Consider the following 22,768-nt stretch of genomic DNA (forward strand, 5'->3'; position numbering starts at 1 on the left):
CATCAGTGAGATAGTATAATCACTTTCTAGGTCTGCTGTAATAGATAACCACAAACTTGGTAATGTAAAACAGCAGAAATTTATTTCTCATAGTTTTGGAGGCTGGGAGTCTAAAATCAGTGGAGGCAGTGCCTTGCTCCCTTTGAAGGCTCTAGAGAGAATCCCTCATTCCCTCTTTCTGGCTTTTGGTGGCTCCTGGACAATCCTTGGCGACCCTTGGCTTGTAGCTGCATCACTCCAATCTCTACCTCCATCTTAGATGGTCTTTCTTATGTGTGTGTATATAATTGAATCTCTCTTTTCTCATAGAAAGATGCTAGTTTTTGGCTTTCGGGCCTCCCATGATCCAGTATGAACTCAACTTGGTTACATCTGCAAACCCTATTTCCATATAGGTCACATAAATCTGTGGACATGAAAATTTGGGGGATACTGTTCAACCCGTTACAGATAATAAACCATTTTATAGTTGTGCTTTAACTTATATAGCCAATGCCTCATTGTTGGACATTTAGATTATAACTTTTCACTATTAGGAACATAATGAGGGCAGGAATAACACATGTAATAGAAACTAGGTGATCCAGTTGGGCACCTTTTAGTACTCTCTTGCTCTGTCTTAACTGTGAATGGACTGTGCACAAACCCTGGTCTGAGATGAATATGATTTCCAAGGGCTTAGAACCTTTTGGAATGGAAGTTTGGGTTGCCACTGTATATCAGCTATTAAGACTTGCCGAGGTGAGAACTGAGGATGAGTGCAATTTAGAATAGTAGAGAAGGGAGCAGGTGAGTATCATTTGTGCTTTTCAGAGTAATGGCAGCTGTAGTTTGTTCCAGTAACCTTCCCTTGTCTATGATTCCCCTCAAGAACAGAGGCCTCAATCATGGAGAAGCAAGGGATGGACTGTGGTGGCCATGAAAATCTGTTGTTCGGATCTGTTGTGGAGAGCATAATTGCCTTACTTTCGCCACTGTATTGCTTTGCACTTTTGTCAGAATTGAGTAGTCCATGTACGTGTGGGTCTGTAATTACTTTTTATTTTTTAAATTTTCAATTAATTGTTTTTTTAATTGAAGAAATGATTTAAATTTTTTCCTCCGTCTATATTCCCCTTCCCCCGTCCTCTCAGGTAACCACTAGTCCATTGTCCATGTCCATGAGTCTCTATTTGTCCTGTTCATTTGTTGCTTTTAGGTTTATATCCCACATATCTGTAATTACTTTCTAAATTATAAAAGTAATTCATGTTAAAACCTTAATCAGTACAGAAAAGAAAATGTAAAACCCCACCTTTCCCCACAAATTCTTGTGTTCCTCTTTTTTGTAAATTTTTAAAAATGTCTTATATATCTCGTATCTCTTTTCTTATCAGTACATACAGATTTCCTTATTCTTTTTAATAGTTGCACAGTATTCCCATAATTTTATAGGCTATTACCAGAGTCATTATTTCAAAGAATTCTGCAGTTCATCTTTATTTAGTTTTCCTACGCATGTGAAAATATGTGTAAGATAATTCCTAGAAATGTAATGATTGACATTTATTGAAAACCTACCAAGGACCAGATATTCTATACTTACTGATTTGATCTTTTTAGCCATCCTTTGAGGAAATATTATGTTTATTTTGTAGATGAGAATACTGAGGCTTTAAAAGATTGATTTGTTAAAAGCTATACATTTAAATAGTGGAGCTGAACCAGCCCAAGCCTTTCCTACTAGTCACAACATGACTGAGCCTCAGGAGCACAATAAAAATTATTTTATAGGGTCCTTGTTAGGATGAAATGTATTTAAGGTCTATGCATTGCATTTTTGTTACTTACTCTGTAGGAAAAGAGAAGGTCACATTTTTGGTTTCATACTTGAGCATAGTGCTAATATGCTTTAATACAAAGGCAACACTGTTAAGTAGGGTAATATAAAAACTACTGTGTCTATGTATTCTGAGCACTTGTTGCTTTGTGATTTGGAATTGTATTTTTAACTTTTGCCATTCTACTTCACTTGGCAAAGTTAAAAAAATGATTTTATTTTAAAGAAATAAAATCCTGACTCACTTGGAGAATCGTTGTATTCTGGCAGTGGTGTTGAGAATTGTTTAGAACCTACAAAAAGAAACACATTTTAAATTGTGATCCAGTATGCACATATGTATGCATATGCACACCTGAAACAAAAGTTTCAGGAAACAGTACTGTATTTGGTATCTCTTGTATAAAATGTTACCTCAAAACTTATTGGATTCAAAACAAACAAACATCTCACCGTTTTTATGAAGAGCATAGCTAAGTGGTTCTGGGTCAAGGTATTTCATGAGGTTGCAGTCAAGATGCCACCTAAGTCTGCAGTCATCTGAAGGCTTGACTGGGGTTAGAGGATCCTTTGCAAGCTCTCTCACATGGCTGTTGGCAGGAAGCCTCAGTTCCTCACTGTGTGGCTCACTCTGTAAGGTAGTTTGAATATCCTTATAACATAATAGCTAGCTTTCCCCAGGCGACTGATCCAAGAGAGTGACCAAGACAGAAGTCTCATTGTCTTCTGTGAGTTAGTCTTGGAAATGATATATTATTAGGAGCTAATCACTAAGTCTAGTCCTAATTCAAAGAGAAGGGAATTTGGCTTCTTCTCTTGAAGGGAGTATCAAAGAATTTATGAAGATACTGTAAAACTACCATGAATATTGAGAGTGAGTCCTCTGTGGGTCTCTCTTTCCTGTATGCCTTGCTGGGTATGCTAGGAATGCAAGGCCCTGGCTGCTCTTACCCTGGGCCATTTCTCATTACTGTATTTGCAGCAAGTCACCTTGGGGGGTGAGGTAATATCTCCCATGGGGAGAGAGCAGGCTTACTTTGTGCTTTTTATAAAAGTGGTCGATTCTCTAATCTCAAATGTTCCTCAGCTATGATGCAAACCCACTCCATATGTAGCATCTCCCTGGGTCCTTCTGTGTCACCTTCTGGAACTTGGGAGTAACAGGGAGCCAATTCAAACATGATGCTTATACTATTTGCTGTGCTGTAATAAAGTTCTTTGTCTCTGACCCCGGAAATTTGTTTTCTGTTTGATAGTCAGAGAAAGGTTTGCAATAACCACCGTAACATATTAGATAGGGAGCTAAGAAAACATTAGATAGAAAGCTAACTGAGAGACTTGTAGGAGGATTCTGGGAGCAACATTATGGGCTCAAACCAAAAGCTGCATGATTTTCTCCAGTAGCAATCAGATTTCCAGGTGTGTAGTCAGTATCGATGTTTCTTTTGGATTCATCAAAGGCAAGGGAGTTTGGACTGTGAAATTATCTTTTCAAACTTTTCTGGTATAATTTGTATATAATAAACTGAACATATTTTAAGTATATAGTTTGATAAGTATATGCATACACGCACACACACAAACACACACACACACACGCACACGCACACATGCCTGTGAAACCATCACCCCAGTCAAGATAACATTTCGTCACCCCCAAAGTTTCCTCCTATCCTTTTTGATCCATGCCTCCCCCTCATCCTCATACCCAGGCTTGCACTGATTTGCTTTCTGTCATGAAAGATTAGTTCTAGAATTTTATGTTAATGGAATTATACTTTATAACTTTTTTTGTTCAGAATTCGTTTTTTTGTCACCCGTTCAAAGTGCAGGAATTACTATTTTGTGGTTGTGTGTCTGGCACATTTTTAAAATAATTTTTTTTTTAAACACCATCTTCCTTGAAGCTTATGAGATTAAAAAGAGCCAGTATGAGGGCTTTAAACATAGCTAGTGAATTTCCTTCTTTTGTTGTATAAATGAATATAGTTCTAATAATAACAAAGATTCTACATGCAAATGCCATTTTGGATCTGAAAGTGACTTGAACATTAGAGTGCACTTGATAATGTTGAAAACTTGATGTGCATTTTTGTTATTAGATCATAGCCTATTCAGTGTGATTTAGTTACTTAATTATATGAAAACAGAGTTCTTCACAAGGCATAGTTGGGAATTTTTAAATTGAATGTGGAAGCTTAAAGTTCTGATGGCATGATTATTGACTCTGAATTATTGTTCTTTGTTTTGTTGGTTTTTACTTAATTTTTTTTTTCCCACCGTCTTTTAAAAAAGACTTTCTTTTTGATAGAAAGATAAATGTGATTATTTGATCTTTACACCTGGGGAAACTTAAGATGTCTCTAAAGTTCAGTTTTAGCATACTAGATTAGCAGGACACACTGCCATAAAATCATGGAAGCTTTTAATATCTTGTGGACAATTGAGGCATTAATGTCAGCAGATGATGGTGGTTAAGCATAGTAGTTAGCCTCTAGGGCTCTGGAGTTAGGTACTCTAATTCAAGTCTTAACCGTACTACTTAATAGCTTTGTGACTTTAGATAAGTCACTTAACACTATTGGCCTCATTCCCTTAATCCGTAAAATGGAGGTAATGACAAGCAGGTATATTATAGGGGGTTTATAAATATTAAATTAAACCTTATAAAATTCTTAGCACAATGCCTGGCATATGGTAAATACTCAATATATGTTAGCTTTTGTTATCATTTGAGGAAATCTGGATAATGAATGGCTCTTATTTTAAGCAATATTCAGATTACTTAAGAAAAAAAAATATTGCATCCCTTTTTGATCTCGAAATAGAATTCACTCAAACAGTAATATGTAGATTATTACTTGTCATCTGCCTTACAGTCCAGATTTATTATGAAAAGGAATTTTTACTTCATGAGCTAGGTTAGTCCTGAAAAGGAATTTCCTAACATTACTAGCAAAATTTCTGAACTTGGTGTACTGTTGCTCTTTTGAAGATGAAATCGTAAAAGTTCGGGCTCTCTTTCCTGTCCTGCTTGTTGTTTGTTACTCGAGGGGTATCTTTATTGGATCACTAATGTACTCATATTTCTGAAGACCTTTAACCTGTTTTGAGTTTAACTAGAATATATAGACTTTTAAAAATCTTGTTAGAATTTATAGACCTTGTAATTTACTTGGATGACATTTTCAGTAAGGAAACATTTATAAGAATCAGTTCTGTGTAACAGTGGATTTTCGGAAAGTATTTAATATGCTGAAACCCGTTACTTAACCTAAGCCAGTTTTTTGGTGGAATGATATTAGGGAATTAGAGATCTAGTTTAGATCTTTATTGGTTTATCTTTGAGAAAAGTGTGGAAAGTAGGATAGCTATGATATGTGTTTTTAAAATTTGTTTTAATTATACTTGTAGAATATGAACGTATTTTCTTTTTTTAAAAAATGAAAGATTTATTTCAGTCTGAGTATAAAGCTTTATAAGTGAAGTTAAAGTCTTCACAAACATTTTTCTCTTAGCCTCCCCTTACACATACAAGTTTGCTTTCTTTCTAATCCTTGCTGTTTCAAATTTGGCATTCCTATGTAGGAATTCTTTGTATATTTTGTACACAGATCTTTATACATATGTTAGATATATTTTTCACCTAGTTTTTGATTTTTCTTTTAATTTTGCTTTTAGGTTTTTTTTTTTTTTTGGTATAATTTGTCATTCTGGCATAATTAAATGTATTTTTTTGTTGTTTTTGCTTTTTGTTTCTTATTTAAGAAACCCTGCCTTAACTCAAGTTCACAGGATATTATCCTAAGTTTTCTAGTACTTTTAATCATTTTAAAAGTTATATCTTTAATGTACATAGAATTTATTTCTGTGTACTGTGTGAAGTAGGGATGTAATTAATTTTTTTGCAAGAGTACCAATTGTACAAATCCCATTATTGAATGATTTGTCCTTTCCTCACTGTTTTGAAATGTTACTTTTAGCATATGCTAGACTCACATATATAATTTAGACTATATTCCTGGTCCAGTACTTTACATTTTTAATAACTGTAGCTTTAAAAGGCTACAAATCCTTATGAGAAAACCTGGGTTCAGATCTGGTTTTGGAGTTCAGATTTTTTCCCAGTGGTACCGAGTGGGCATTATGCAGTATTCTGTAATCCTACACATTATTTTCTCAATGAATTGTACGAATAATCACACTAAGTGAGCTACACATAAACAATTAGTGACCTTAGGTCAGGTTTTGCTGCTGAACAAGTTAAAAAAAAAAAACCAACACCTTATTTTCAGACCTTCTTTGATTTTTGCATAGCAAATAAAGGATTGTGGACCTGTAATTTATCTTGCTATTTAGGAGACATCGTTTTCCTTTGTTCTTCTATTTCAGATTGTTATGATTATTTGTGTACCTTTACTCTTATATTTGAATTTTAGAGTCAACTTTTATGTGAAGAATCATTAGGATTCGAAGTAGTTGGGGGAGAACTGACACCTTTACAGTGTTTGTCTTCTCATGCATGAATATGGATATCTTTCCTTTTGTTCAGGTGTTCTTTCAGTGAAGTTTTGTAGTTTTTTCCAAAAATGCTTGCATATTTTCATTAGAGTCATATCAAAGTATTTTTATGGCTTTGTTGCTATTGTGAATTGATTTTTCAAAAATTGCATCTTCTAATTGTTATTACTAATATCTAGGAAAGTATTGCTATTTATATATTGATCTTGTGTCTGACCAATTTCTTGAGTTCTGTTGTTAGTTCTAATAACTTATCAGCTGATGATCTTGGGTTTTCCAGTTTAGGAAATCACATATTCAAACATTGAGTTTTATTTTTCCCATGCCAGTCACTATATCTCTTATTTATTTTTCTTTTCCATTTGCATGGTGTGCTTTTAGTATTCAGTTTTGAGACATGAAGTATTTAAAAAATGATGTTTACTGTGAAATAAATTGTGCCATAAAGAAATTTTGAATGCATGAGTAAATGGATGATAGAAGGGAGATCTTCCTCAAGTTGGGGTAGTGAAAAGTCTCTGAGAAGGGAAATGTTTATTATTGGAATATTTAATGTGTAATCTTTTCATTACAGATATGGTATAAGATATTTCTTCAAGACTGGACAGCTGAGAACCTGTTATTTCTGATTAGCCTTAAGCAGACTTACAGCCAGAGAAACCTCACAGAGTTCCATATTTTGTATTCTGCTTTATACTTTTCCTGGCACCTAAATTCATCTTGCAACCATGTATGGAAGTGCTCGCTCAGTTGGGAAGGTGGAACCGAGCAACCAGAGCCCTGGGCGTTCACCTAGGCTTCCACGTTCCCCTCGCCTGGGTCATCGTCGAACCAACAGTACAGGAGGGAGTTCTGGAAGCAGTGTTGGAGGTGGCAGTGGAAAAACCCTTTCAATGGAGAATATCCAATCCTTAAATGCTGCCTATGCCACATCTGGCCCTATGTACCTAAGTGACCATGAAAATGTGGGTTCTGAAACTCCTAAAAGCACCATGACACTTGGCCGTTCTGGGGGACGTCTGCCTTATGGTGTTAGGATGACTGCTATGGGCAGTAGTCCCAATATAGCTAGCAGTGGGGTTGCTAGTGACACCATAGCATTTGGAGAGCATCACCTCCCTCCTGTGAGTATGGCGTCCACTGTTCCTCACTCTCTTCGTCAGGCAAGAGATAACACAATCATGGATCTGCAGACACAGCTGAAGGAAGTATTAAGGGAAAATGATCTCTTGCGCAAGGATGTGGAAGTAAAGGAGAGCAAATTAAGTTCTTCAATGAATAGCATCAAGACCTTCTGGAGCCCGGAGCTGAAGAAAGAACGAGCCCTCAGAAAAGACGAAGCTTCCAAAATCACTATTTGGAAGGAACAGTATAGAGTTGTGCAGGAAGAAAATCAGGTTAGTTTTATATGTATGTTTACCTTTATTGTCTGAATTTGTGTTTATAAATGAAATGAGCAATTCTTTTTCTTTTCTTTCTGTGTTTTTTCCCCTTTCGTTCATTTATCTTCCTGTTTACTGTTTATTTTAGTATTTTCTGTCCTCCTCTTCTCAGTCTTTTACAGATTTGGTCCTGTGCTGTAATTGTTTTCTGGTCGCCATGCCTTCTTGCTCCACATTCTTGCTTGTGTCTTTTTCCTGGCTTCTCTTTCTCTTCCTGTCTTTTCTTTCAGCACATACTAACTTTTTTTCAATTCTAGTGAGAATATAATTTTGCCACACACTCTAAGATATATTATCAAAATTATTTAGGCTATGTAACTTATATGTGAGGTGTAACATTAAGATTTACCATAACAAATGTCAACAAAGTTAATCTTAAAAAAGAAAGATTACAAGGCAAATCAATATGTTGATAGCATAGAATGGACATTAGTTTTAAGAAGTTTAATATATATTTTTTTTTTTTTTGAGAAAAAATAAGATTTATTGAAAGTACATTTTAGAAGGAGATGGGCCACACTAGGGAAGGCTGCAGCCCTGTGGAACTTAGGTAAAGAGATAAGATAGTACGCTCCAAAGGGAGGGGCAGATTTGCAACCAGGAGTGCTGTAACCAAGAAGTTAATATTGATATGTAAATATTTATTAAGTATCAACAATGAGGAGCAGTTCTTTCTGTGTACATTCATGATAGTTTAACTTTAGGATGCTTATATAACTTTTTTGTTCTTTAATTCATAAATTAAAGGTGGAAGAAAGGCAAGTTGGTGTGATTAGTTGCTTCTAGCAAATAAATGAGATAAGTAGGCATTATAGTTATGGGCTTTGTAGTTCAGGAGCTAAATGCTATCTTATTAGAAATACAAAATGTTCATTTATTATTTTTCTGTACTCTTCTAGGTTATAGTTGATGTTTTGGCCATAGCCGTGTCACATTCAGTGACATAGGACTCCAAAGATGTGAACAACTCTATACTGTTCCTTCCAAATCATAAAAGTATTTTAATAATACTTTTAGAACTTTTCATAACCTTACAAATTTCAGTTATTTGCTCCTTAAAAAAATTCTCCTGTCTACAGCCACACCACCCTGAACACACCCGATCTTGTCTGATCTTGGAAGCTAAGCAGGGTCAGGCCTGGTTAATACTTGGATGGGAGACCACATGAGAATACCGGGTGCTATAGCTTTAAAAAAAAAAAAAATTCTCCTATATTTTTAAAGGAGAATTTTAAAGTAGCTACTTTATTGTTGGTATTATACTTTATTTTTGGGTTAGTTTAATAAAAATTATGAAGAACTAATAAACTTATTTGGAATTTTGCAGTGTACTTGAATGATGCTAAAAAAATAAAGAAGGAATTACAAATAATCTTGATTTTTGTCTCTGATGAAGTAAATTTAAGATTTCTGTTGATCGTTTTACTGTTCTGTTACTAATATACAGTTAAGGCATTGAGACCTATTGTTTGGTTACTTGAAGAAAATATCTAGTTAGATAGTTTTGTATGTTAAAGCCCCAGACTTACTTGTTTTTGGTATTTCTTTATTTATTTTTATTTTTTATGGTGACATTGGTTAACAAAATCCGATAAGCTTCAGCTGTACACTTTAACAGTAGGCATATATATGTGTATACTGTGTGTTCACCTCCCATAGTTAGATTTCTTTCTGTCACCACATATTTGACCCCCTTTACCCTTTCTACCTCCCCACCAGACTTACTTTTTTAATAATAAAAATTGCTTTTTTCTGATTATAAAAATAATACAGAAAAACATAGATAAAAATAATAAAGAAAAACATAAAATTTTACCTAAATCCTCCTATCTATGATAACTTTGCTATTCCATTAAGATTTTGATGTTTCTTCTTAATGAACTATCCGTACATACACACATACAGAGTTTTCATAAATGGAATTTTATACATATTATGTTGTGACCTTTTTTTAGCCAACATTTCTACTATGTATTAAAGTCTTGTGATATATATATTGCAGTCATTTTTGATGACTATATACTATTGTATCTGGACTAATTAATTTAAGATCACAGTTAAAAATCTTCATATTTATATAATGGTACAAAATAAGTTAAAAACTAAACCTTGAATTCATTTGAATCAGATTTCAAAATAATTAGAAATTATAATAATTTTATTTTTCCTCAGATAAAATATCAAACTGCTTTGCTTTTAGTTTTTTTAAAGTATGGTTGACATGCAATATACTTTTACTTTTTAACCAGTGACTAAATTTAATTTGTCATCACACAGAATCTGAATGTTTTATTAATACACTTAAATCTCTAAGTCTCCTAGAGACCCAGTCTTTTTAAAAAAGAGGAAATGCCTTTAAAAAGTATTCCTCAGGAAGTTCTTTGCTTTTGAGTCTTCAAGACTTTAAAAATGTGAAAGAAAAAAAAAAAAAAAACCCAAAGAACTAAATAGACCCCAGTATTGAATCTTAAAAGTAAGGACAGGGTTCCTAAATCCTGACTTAGATACATCAGTTACCAACCGATATATTTATTTAAAATATAGATTTCCAGGTCTTGTTTTATATCAACTAAGTAAATACCTGTAGAGGTGGAGTCCATGAACTGTATTTAAATGAGCTCTCTGGTGGTTCTGATGATAAACTAGTTTTGGGATCTTTAGAATTTAGTACACCTAATTCTTAAACTAGTCCATTTCGTATCTGCTATAGGGAATTTGGGTTGGTTCTATTGCCACTCTAGGGCTCACCTGTGAAAGAAGAGATAAGAAACAAGGGATCGTTGGCTCAGCGCTTCTCATCCTTTTTTCTGCCATATGTATTACACCTCAGGGTTATGGAAGACTCCTGTACATAATGTTCATTAACTGTGACAGTGACCCTCAGTAGAAGGAATGTGTGTACAGAAAAAGGGTGTTTAAAATCTTAGTTATGTTTAGTTAAAAAAAGCCATATAGGTGATTTTGATGTTCCTGACATTGAGAATCATTGATGCACAAGATAAAATATTCAGATGATATTTGACAATAGAATAGTGAAATAAATACCTTTTCTTCAGTTAAAATTTAAGTTTCAGAAAGTGAAATACAACATCAAAAATTTATCATTCCTAAATATAAAATAATAGTACATTCTGAAAGTTTTTATAGTTTTGTATTGAATTGTAAACATCAAGAGAAGAAAAATGAGTTTGCTTAATTTAGTCTTGTGATAAAGTATCAATGTAGCATAGGTCTTAGAAACTGTATCTGTAGTCCTAGGATGATTGTTAGGTTCTTTTAATTTTGTAAAAATGAAATTGATAAACTTGTAGTTTGTACTGGTGGTATATCAGTGCCCAAATATGAGGTACTTTATGTGTATTTAGACAATTAAGCATCATAGTGCATCATACTTGAATATTATTCAATCTCAAATCTATTGTTAATATAAAAATCACAGTTTACTTCCATTGACCTGAAAAGTGGCTGAGCTACAACTTATTATAAAATAGTGTGTAAAAATTATACGTGAATAAACACTTCTCTTTAAAAGTTCTACCTTTCAGGAATAGATTTTGTGTGTATGTGTGTGCGTGTGTGTGTAAATGTATATATAATGTGTGTAGACATAAATGTGTGTATATATACACATATATATAAAATTAAAAGTGTATTTTGATAGTTGAATTGAGGTTACTGGATTTATCATTGAATTAGCTAACTTCCAATGCATTTCTCCGATGATGCTGAAAATATGCCTATTACCAAGATGGATTTTAATATTAAGTAACTTGGAAATGCCTATTTTAATGAGGAAAATATTGGTATACTTCTTTATTTTCAAAAAATTGAGGCAGCCTATACGTATACTTTAAAAGCTGTGTGGGTAAAAAGGAATGGCAATTTCCTTCCTAATTATCAAGTTACATTGAAAGGCAAAATATTTGAATCTTCTGAAAAGACTATGGTGGAGACTCAGCACTTCAGTCCAATGGAAGTGAAACAGTCCAAAGGACTGTGATGCCAAAAAAACCATATGTGCTGAAGGAGGGTGAACACTGCCTTATCTAGATTCCGCCCCTTGCCCTAATTAAACACCAGTGCTGGCAGGAATATATTCTTCCTGCACCCACTATAATTATCACACAATCCTAAAATTGTATATCTTTGGTCCAAAAAACGAAGGGTGTAATTTTAAAGTAAAGTGAAACACTGCAATGAGATATAGAGAACTGAGAATGCTAATTAATAGATTATAGTGAGCCAGCAGTGGGCCCTAATTAAACTCCGCATTCATTATACTCTGCATAGCCCTCAGAGGTCAGACATTTTCCACTTTACAAAGAAGATTGGTTTAATAGGATTTATAGTAATTAAACGAATTTCCTCATTTCAGTTTGAGACTGGGGATTTAGATGCATTCTAAATGTTTGACCTGCTTGGACCATGGAATCTCTTGGTCTAGAATCCTATCAAGTATATAAACACATTGACTTAGAATTGCCTAATGTGTATGGTTCATTGTTATGGAGTCCTTTTAGAAGATTGTTTCTAAAATACCCAGCTGCTTTTATGTTCATACTCCTCTTTGGTATTGAATTTTTCAAATACTGGTGCTTAGAGAGATGAAACAATATATATTATAACAGAAAAGGCCTTTTTCTTTTTTTTTTTTTATTGAAAATGGAGAAAGCTTTTAGTGTATGTTTGCTTGATGACTATAAATCCAGCTGTGAGCTTGATTGAATAGCAAAGCTAAGACTTTGGATGACATATTTTTTATTCTAACCAACATCTAACAAGATATTGTCATATTTTTTGATTATTATGCCTTGTGATGATATTTCTATGTGTTGAGTTTATTTGGATGCTTATTTTAAAAATTATTTTAAAGCATTTTCATTGGAATTTTGAGTGGTCACAGTACATTCTGTTTCATATTATAGTGTGACGAGTGAGTTTAATATTTTGCTTTGTGTATGTTTTACTTTATGGAGTCATTTATTCAGGATTCAGACTTTTTGATTTTGGTTTTATTAGGGATCAAGAGAATTTCAAATTTAGAAATAGAAAAAGATAAACATATGCTGTGCGAATTGTTATTTGTTTGCACTGTTTAGACACTGGTGACTTACCATTTTTGTAATTTTAGGTTGTACCTTGATTTGTCACATGGTGAAGGACATTATTATTTGAATTTAAACTTTTTCATGAGGTTGTTAATTATTTCACTGTCATGTAAAGCCTGATCTTAAAATCTGAGATCTATGTCTTGGACTATTTGTTTAATTTTTCTGTTTGATAATTCTGATTTAACATAGAGGTGAATTATGAATGGTTATTCAGCACATTGTGGATAAATAGGCATTGTAGTCTATTTTTCCAGATAGATTTGATCTTTTTTGATGTTCAAGAAATGGGATGTGTTAAAAGCACTGTGTGGAATGCCCTGAGAAAATTAAATCAAATTTAAAATAGATATGTTTCTTTTGGAGAGTTAACAATCATTTTGAGAAGCAAAATTTGTCCATGTGTGGCTAATAGAAATCTAAGCTACCCATCCATTGGATCTTTTCATGCATGCAGCCATTTAAGTGGGTTTGGGAAATTGGCTTCTTTGTAAAGTTGATAAGTTTGCTTATCTGGAATGTAGTGGAGTACTATGGAAAATGATTCAGTGAATCTAATTAAAAATGTTCAAATATTTGACAGGGTTTATTTGTGAGGAAATAAGAGAATTTGCCAGAGAATACCATTCCCCGCCCCTACCCTGCCCCTTTCCATTTCAGGTGCAGTCTATTGTGTGATTTTATCTCAGATGAAATAGAATTGTTTTTAGAGATTTGCTAATATACCGTAACTTTGCAGATAGCAGCTTAAAATGAGTTGAGAAACTCACTTTTAATTCTTGTTTGCAAAAAAAACCAGAAAATGAAATGAACTTAGTTTTTAGTTACATTAATATTGATCAAGGGTGGTCATAGTTCCTTTTTTTTTTTTTCCAAATCATATACTGCTTTGGAACTTGACATGTTATGGATGTTTTATTTGCCCAGAAGAGTATTCTACATGCTTAGAAACCATGATTTATAACAAGTGGTTGAGGGAAGTAAGGGAGAAAATATGTGTGACATTTTAGTTATACTCTGTGTATTTGATGGGCTGCCATTTAAAAGGAAGTTTTTCCTCCTTTCTTTTTTGGCATTCTTTGGAAGGCTAACACTGGAGAAATGAGTGCATATCTTAGGGTTTTAGATTTTGGCTCCATGGAGGAATAATTTTCTAACAAAGCTATTTGATGGAAGAGTTGGTTACCGGGAGGCCACATTGCCTCTGACAACTGTGCTCTAAGTCTCAATTCTTCAGAATACCTGAAGTGATATGAAGTAAAGTGATAAACACTTAGTGATTTTACCCTTATCCCACCTCTTTTTGTCCTTCTTCCTACGATTCTCCCCCTCATTTCTGAACAACTTTATTGAGATGTAATTCAATTCATCCTTTGAAAGTGTGTAATTTTTTCTTTATTAAACTGACTTATTTGAAGAAGAATTTGAAGAAAGTAATAGGGAGTTGCCCTAAGGAGTTCTCAAACAGGGGAATGAATGACAAAACAAAAAATACTGTTTAGGAGCATCTTTATTGCTGTAGGCAGAGTGGATTGAAGGAAGGAAGTCAGGAAAAGCAAAAGAGTTTGTTACAGAAGGCCTGGATTAATTTGAGTAATAGGGATGGAGAAGAATATCACATCCATGAGATATTTTCAAAGAAATATTTGGATATAGACTAATATGGCAAGAGATGTCCCGGGGGGAGATATTTTTGCTGTTGATGAAAAATGGATAGAGGTTAGAAATTAGAACTAGATTTACAGTAAGATATGGTGAATTTAGTTTTAATAATTTGAGTAGAAGGTTTTCATAAGCATTTGTAAATAAGAGACTAATGACTGTGACCTTAGGTACATGTACATGTATGTTATTATGTGCATGCTTGTTTATTTTTTCTTGTATGCTTGTTAATGTTGGAAAAGTTACTGATCTAGTCAATTCAGTATCACAAGTTACATGTTTCTACTTGTGGGAGTAAGCAATAGAGAGGAAGAGAGAAGCCATTAAATGGTACATGTTTTATATGTATTTTCTTACCGAGCTATTTTTGTGATTTGGTTTTCTATCTTTGGTATGGTATTTTTCTTTGAAGGCAGATGACTTTAGTGATTCTCTCAATTCCTGAAAGTCACTATTCATTAAACACAGTCAATAATGGTTTATATTCCTGTGATAAATGAACTTCTGCTAATAGATGTCCTTTATTTAATAGCCAGTTCATTGAAGAGCATGTACCTCTGCATGATGAATCTGGAGTAAATTTGTCAAAAAGAGAAATATTGCAGAAAATGTGTTTTCAATAAGGAAATGATTAACTTTGTATTAAAAGTGTTCCGTTCTTTATGGACAAGATTAGAAATTCTATTATGAAAATTATGTATTTTTCTCATTTTCTCTGCTGCCATATGCATCTCCAAAAATATTCGTTTTTCTTTCTGGAGTTGGAAAGTTAGTCTTTAACAGAGATCTATTCCTTTAATTTTTCCATATTAGCAATAATGATTATTGAAAATACCTCCCTTTCTCTTCGTTCTGGCAGTTTTTCCTACCTAATAGGCTCATGGTAAGTTCTGTTAAATTTTGACAGTTGGTGGAGAATACTGGGTTGAAATTACACCTGTCCAGCCTAATTTCATCTGTTGCAGACCTTGTAGACTGAGAAGGTGAGAAATAGTTCAGCCTTGATGTGCACACTGTATACCATCCCTTAACAGTGGCTAGTGGTTATATACTTCTGGAGTGTGTTACATGCAGGGATATATTTTGCTTTGAAATCACCCTCGTATAGCTGTTCTGGTCTTGGATAAGACCTTAAGCATTTGTGTGGTCCCCTTTAGCAGTAATTCTCAAACATGTTGGTCTCAGGACACCTGTACACTTGTAAAAATTATTAAGGAGCGCCAAGCAGTTTTTGTTTATGTTGGCTTTATCAATATTTGTCACATTAGACACAAACATAGAAATATGAAAAATATTTATTAGTATATTTAAAAATAACAGCAAACCCATTAAATATAAACATAAATAACATTTTTAGTGAAAACATTTGCAAGTCTCTTCAATGTGTGGCTTAATAGAAGATAGCTGATTTTCATATCTGCTGCTGCTTTCAGTGGTATGCTGAAATTTGTTTCGGTTGAAGTGTATGAAGAAAATCAGACCTCACATAAATATGTGGTTGGAAACAGCCAGGAGTATTTCAAAAGCCTTTTAAGATAATTGTGGATATTTTTTGAAACCACACCAAAATTTGAGAAGTGGTTATTTCTTTTTTTTATATTAAAACTTTATTGAAGTCTGATTTATATACCACAAAATTTTTCAGTTTTAGGTATATAATGCAATGATATTTTAAAGTAAATTTAGCAAGGTGTGCAACCATAAAAAGAATCCAATTTTAGAACATTTTCATCAGCAAGTGGTAGTTTCTTAAATTTAGTTGCAGTGTGGAATCTGAGCTTTTTATACTTCATGACATTAAAACGCATTGGTCTGTTTTACACTTTGAACAGATCTTTTACATGTAGAGGATATACACGAATAGTTCATATGCCTTCTGCATTTATGACATTGTGCATTGGTCCTTTGGAAAACATTGGTTCATTGAGTTATGCAGATCTTTTACGTGTTGACACATTTCATTAGACAAATTCAAAAAACTACATTCATTAATATCATTTCCTGTCTCATCAGAAAAATCTTTTAAGTATTAGTAAGCTGTCAGGCTCACCAGGTGGGAGATAGAAATTTTCCAAAATTCTAATTTTTGCTTGAAAGCTCAAATTTTGTCATTGGCAAGACATATTTTAAGTTATTATCTTTGAAGTGACAGATTTGTTTCATTAATTTTTTAGAAAAATTCAGCCAAGTCTGAATAATCATAGGTTGTCAGTTCAGTCAGTTCATTGAGACAACCATTGTATTTCAATACGCAGCAGAAGTGCTTTGTGTTTCTTTGAAGATGTTAATTCAGCAAAGAGAGATTTACATAATGTGACTGGAGTAAAATGTTCTAGGCAGAAGGCACTACAAGTCTAAAGACCTTACAGATGTCCTCTGACTGTGATAAGAGGTTGCTATGCTACTAAGGGTCTTGACTAGATTACACTTTAGCTAATGTCCCTTTTCTTTTATCCTTTTAGTGTTGTAATAAAATGTTACAGTCTCTGATATCAACAAGGCTTTTGCTTCTTTGCCATGGTTTAGGAAATTACACTATTTCTTCAGTAATAGTGAGTAATGGGAAAAGACTGGGTAAAACCTAATTGCCCCCAATTCAGCCCACTATGTTAAATAATAGGAAGCTTTGCTGTTCTAGAAGGCTGAAAAAATATTTTTTCAAAGTTTTGGAATGAGTTTACCCATGCACATTTACTTAAAAATTGTCTTGAGATCTGTTGTTAATGTTTTTTTGGTTGTGCATTCTCAGATACTAACTGTGGTTAGAGATGTCACCCTTTTTCTAGCCATGAAGGTGTTCATCTATTATTAAATACTAGTTTTAATATTTAATATTTACTTGTTGATATAATAAGCATTGACCGCATTCTTTGCACCATTACATTTTTCTGGTGAGTTGTCCAAACTAGGATAAAGCTGAAAGCAGTGTGAAGTGCAAGGTGGTAACTTGCTTTCTTGAGTTTTTGGACTCCTGAATTAACCTTAAAATTAAAGTGACTTAGTGATTTAGAGGATACATGTAAAGAATACATATATTTTCTCCTGGATTTTTCTTTCCAAACTATGTCTTAGTAGAGTGAAATGTATATGAGGATAGTAGATTTCTAGAAATACATAAGTAACCCTTAGTAGAAACATCAATGAAAGAAAAGAGCAACGAGTTGAAAAAGGTCAAAAGATTCAGTATTTCTTTGTTGATGTTTTTTGTTGATACCTTATATTTCTCTGTTTTTAGAGAGATTCCTTGGATAGACTACCTTAGCCTATAGTTATAGTTGGCTAACTAGTAAGTATTTTCTTTATTGAGTGTTTTGTGGTAAGGATTCCTCTTTGTCTCATCAGTTATCCACGCAGTTTTTACTGGGAAGAAATTTAAAAGAAAAAGAACATATTGACCAATTTTTGGTGGTAATTGTGTCCTCGTTAATATTTAATTTTGTTCTTCCACGCTCTGCTGTTTATTACAAGCATATTCATAACTCTGAATGGAGGACATAAATTCCTCAAGAATCACTGCATACTTTAAAAATTATCTTGTGAACAGTGCTTTGGACATTTTAATTTGTTGCCCTGAAAAAGAAGAGAGCAAATCATCAAAAATTCCTTTAAAATGGGAATCAGTATTACTATTGCTTAACTATTAGAAAGCATTGTAAAATTCTGAAAGAGAGAGCTCAATTTTAAAGATTAAGAATATTGGCAGGCAATTCATATTAAGCCATTCTCATGGAAAATTTTATGTAACTTTTTATTACCTAGTTAGTGCTTGAGGAATACAATATCTTCTTTCCTCATCCATTAAGCTTAAAATAAGCTGTCTTTGAGTGTTTAGCTCATGATACCTGCTGCCTTCTGCTGAAGTTATATCGTGTACATTTACGCCTAATATTTTGTATGTTTCATTTTGATTTGTTTTTTAAATTATCTGTATGGTAAAAAAGAAATGATGCATTTTTATTTTCTGATACTGGTAGCATAAAATATAATGAGAGAGATTGTCATCGTTTTATTATACATTTTTTTTGCCCTGAAACGGAGATTTGGACAGGTTAACCTCTTAAGTTTTCCTTCATGCTGTAAAATTTTGTGACAAAGAAACTTTGTCCTTCATTTTTATATTATCTTAAAATCATAACTGAAGAAAATATTTTTTCAGGTTAAGTTTCTTCATTGTTTATATTGAGCTTTTCTTTTATGTTTTGTGAAATCTAGGAAGAGATATGTATCTGTAATTCAGGCATTTTCATTGTCAAAAAATATAATTAGGGGATAAGAGTTTTGGGGCAGGTATTTATATATTTTTTTTATTTGTACACCAGTATCATTTCTGTTGTTGGTCTGAGATAATGGTATTAAGGTAAAACTGCTTTGATTAGCCATTCACAGATAAATATTTGTTTAAGCATAGCATTTTTAATTTTTTTTTTACACAATCATGTGCTTACATTATAAACCTACAACATTCATTCTGTTTCAAAGAAAACGGAGCTAAGTGAAAACTGTTTTGTAGGTTTTAAACTGCTGAGAAGTTGGAAATATTTTTAGTTTTGATTATCTTTGAAATTCGATAACCTAAATAATTAGTAAAACTATTCTTGCCATGTAGCTCTTCTGCTTTATGGGCATAGGAACTTAGAATAGGTGCCAAATTCTAAGAGAGAAGCATAGTTTAGTGAGTGTTTTCAGTTCTTTCTATCCTGTAATTTCATGGGAGGTATTTCTTGTTTCTCTATAAAAACATGTTACCCTTGGAACAGCATTTTAAAGAGATATGAAGCAGGTAAAAGAGGATCTACTTAAATGGTAGTGGATAAATTTCTGAATTTCTCTTGGTATTTCTGAAGATACTTATTTTCAAGATGTAGTGTATTGGTTCTCAGTTGTTGGAAAGTTGTGGCAATGTTGGCTGCCAAAATAACTTGGAAGCAGAAGGCATTTCTTGGATTTTAGGTAGAGAAGGTCTAGGGTTGCTGGATACCCTGCAGTGCTTAGGGAAGCCCTGGATATTGAAAAGTTCTCGCTCATTCTATATAATTTTCGGCTGTCTTGCCAGAAATTTGTGTAGGTGAAAGATCTGTTTATAATGACCTGAGCCTAGATCATAGCTACATGAACATAATTACATTAGCATATTTTTTTGAATGGCTTTAATATATAGTAAATTTTTTACCAGTGGGATTCCTGTGTAAAATGATGAAAGATTGTACTTTGTTTTGTTTGGAACTTTGCCTAGAGTATTTATCATTTTAGAAATTTATTTCAACAGCAGCATTGCATTGTAGGCCAGTGCAACCACCTATTCAGTCTCTATTTGTGGCTGCACAGGTCTTTTGGTATAGCTGTCTGCAGCATTTACATATAAACACATGTTATTTTATTATACAATTCTATTATTTTTCTTTTATTGAATGTTATACGACTTTTTTTGATTGCATATGAAGGTGGGATTATCATCTGTGAATTTCGTTTTGGGATAGTAAAGGGCACATTACAAATATTTGTTATGAAAAGTGGAGGGGTAGCATTGGGTCTGATGAGCTTCGAGAATCACTTATGTAGTGAATAGGGCACTGAATTTTTAAAAAGGAGATTTGCATTCTCATTTTGATCCTGGCTCTGCTAATCAGTAACTAGGTGTGTGACCATGGGCACATTGTTTAATCTTTTTGCACCCACTTTTCTCATGTGTTAAGCCCAGAGAGGTGGTCTCTAGAGAATCTTTCTTATAAAATTAACTGATTTTGTTTTTGTCAGTTATCCTGATGGATTTCTCTAAGAGTCTATTCACTTTGATTATAATGCTCACTAGACTGATTTATGTAACAAAGTTAGGGGCTTCTGGGAATTAGAAACACTTGACTATTGACACTTGACTATTGATGTTCTTTCCAAGGTAGGCAGTATAAAAGCAGTGCTTGCATATATAGAGCAAAGAGCCTTCCTGTGAGTTTCATCAGTTGTCAGATGGAGAAAATGCTTTTATGATGGTTGTGATAGTTAAATGAGATTAAAGATGATAATATGTATAAAATGGTGGACTAGCTGACATAATAGATATGCAATGAATGTTAATTGAATTAGAATGAAGTAATTTCATAAATACAAATAATGTTGTATACACTTTTTAAAGTATGAAGAGTGCCTAATATGCTATGAGAAGGGAAATAGTAGCATGGGACCTATACATTATTTCTATGAAGTGGGTCAAACACATAATAAGCTTCATTTGGATAACTAATTACTACCAGTGTAGCCTTAGTATTCCTGAAGGAGTTACCACAAACTTTGAGCAGAGTAATTAGCTCTCAGGATTTTCAGTTACAGTCATATCCATTATTTAACATTTTTATTTCCACAATGACTCATCCATAAATTATAGAGTACTTTCCCAAAAGGAATGTAATATTTCTGGAAATATTTTTTCACTGCTCTACTTTCTTTCTGTGGTAAGGAGTTCCTGGCTATTTAGTTGGATCCAACACTCTTGCAAATAATTTAAACTGTGTGTCTTTTATGATGAAGACTTAACCTTCACAAGGCAATGGAGATTTCCTGAGAATGGGCAACATAGAATGCTTATATTTACTCATTCTATTTATTTTAAGCTATTTCTGTTTTGTGCTACTTTTTTTAGCTGTTATTTTACGTAAGTGTATGCCACTAAAAAGTGCTCTTTGCTCACAGAGATAAATACATCTCTCAGAATCAGGTGTAGAGACACAGTGAACATGTTCATAGTAGCTACTTTTATAGAGCATTTACAGATACCATACTAGATTCTTTCATGTATTACTTTTAATCCTAACAACAGTCTAGTTGGAAAGTGATATTGTCCTCATTGATAAGTGAGGAAACTAAAAATCAAGACAATAACCTTTTCAGGTCTCACATCTGGAAAGTGACAGATCTTGGTTTCTCTGGTTACAATGCCAACTAAAATGTGGTGTTTCAACTAAGAACGAATGTAGATACCTATTTAAAATATTTATTGAAAAATTAATATGTGTTCAGTAATTTATTAAACTTAAAAAACTGTGTTAAAATTCCACTATCTTTTAGTTGGAGAAGTAAATACAAGAATGGGAGTATCAGAGAATCCTAGGGCTTCTGCGAATAAATAAACATTAAGTTAAGAGAAAGGACAGAGAAAAGAGATATAGGTGATCAGTTGAGCAGATGGTAAAGATCTAATTTGGTTAGTTTAAATAATCAGTCTATATCAGCTGGTGTAAATAACACATCTCAGTGCTTGTTTTGATTAGTTGGAAAACTTTACATTAATGATTCTCAGACTTGGATTTCACACACCAGTAAAATAAAAAAATAAACAACGAACTTTCCCCCTTTCAAAACAAAAACAAAAACCAAGTGGAGACTGGAGGCTGATATGGGATTGTCGAATAAAGGCAATTGAAAAAATGTACATGACCTTAAACTCTTACTACCATTTTATAAGGAAAAACATTTTTTACACTAAAGAAATTAAAATTGCATAATCTCAGAGTAAAGGACATATCTTCCCAAGAAAATATAGCTTTTAATGCTACAGTACAAATTTTACAATAGGGGTCATCATGTAACAGCCTGTGGGCCAAATCCTGCTCACGGGCTTTGTATATCCCTGCAAGCCAAGAATGGTTTTTACATCTTTAAATGAAAAGAATAGCATTTCTTGACATGTGAAAATTATATGAAATCCAAACTTCAGTGTCCATAAATAAAGTTTTGTTGGAACCCAGTCATGCTTACTTTTTTTTGTATTGTCTATAGCTGTTTTTCCACTACAGCGTTAGCTAAGTAGTTGTAACAGAGTCCACATGAAATATTTACTGTCTGGCCCTTTACAGAGAAAGTTTGTCGACATCTGCTTTAGACCACAGAATAGGTAGTAGCTAACAGACTATATAGTTTGTGTAGTGTTTACTAAGGAGCAGGCCCTGTTTTATGTGCTCTGCCTATATTGTTAATCATCATAACAATCTTATGAGGTAGGTCCTGTTATTTATTTATTTTTTATTGCTATAAAAGCTGAGACGTAGAGAGAATAAGTAACTCGCCCAAAGCCACATGGCTGTTAAGTGGTAGAGTCAGGATTCAAGCCCAGATGGTATGCTCCATTGTCTCTTTCCCACTGTACTAGACTGTGAGGAGAAAAAAAAAAAAACGACACAGAGGACGCTAAATACATTCTTCACATTTACCTTAATTATTTTAGG

The 22,768-nt window shown here is 33.3% G+C and overlaps 1 protein-coding gene and 1 pseudogene across 1 annotated transcript in view; both read left to right on the plus strand.

Annotated features, from left to right (window-relative positions):
• Positions 1-22,768, plus strand: part of ERC1 (ELKS/RAB6-interacting/CAST family member 1) — a 480,046-nt gene that overhangs the window by 17,423 nt on the left and 439,855 nt on the right. The window contains exon 2 of the mRNA XM_015598545.2: positions 6,915-7,737. Coding sequence (XP_015454031.1) covers positions 7,069-7,737 — 669 coding nt within the window. The 5' untranslated portion in view covers positions 6,915-7,068. The remainder of the gene's footprint in view (positions 1-6,914; positions 7,738-22,768) is intronic.
• Positions 8,854-8,972, plus strand: LOC112472345 (annotated as a pseudogene).

Source organism: Pteropus alecto, unplaced genomic scaffold, assembly GCF_000325575.1.
Source record: "Pteropus alecto unplaced genomic scaffold, ASM32557v1 scaffold76, whole genome shotgun sequence".
In the NCBI taxonomy this organism is placed as follows: domain Eukaryota; kingdom Metazoa; phylum Chordata; class Mammalia; order Chiroptera; family Pteropodidae; genus Pteropus; species Pteropus alecto.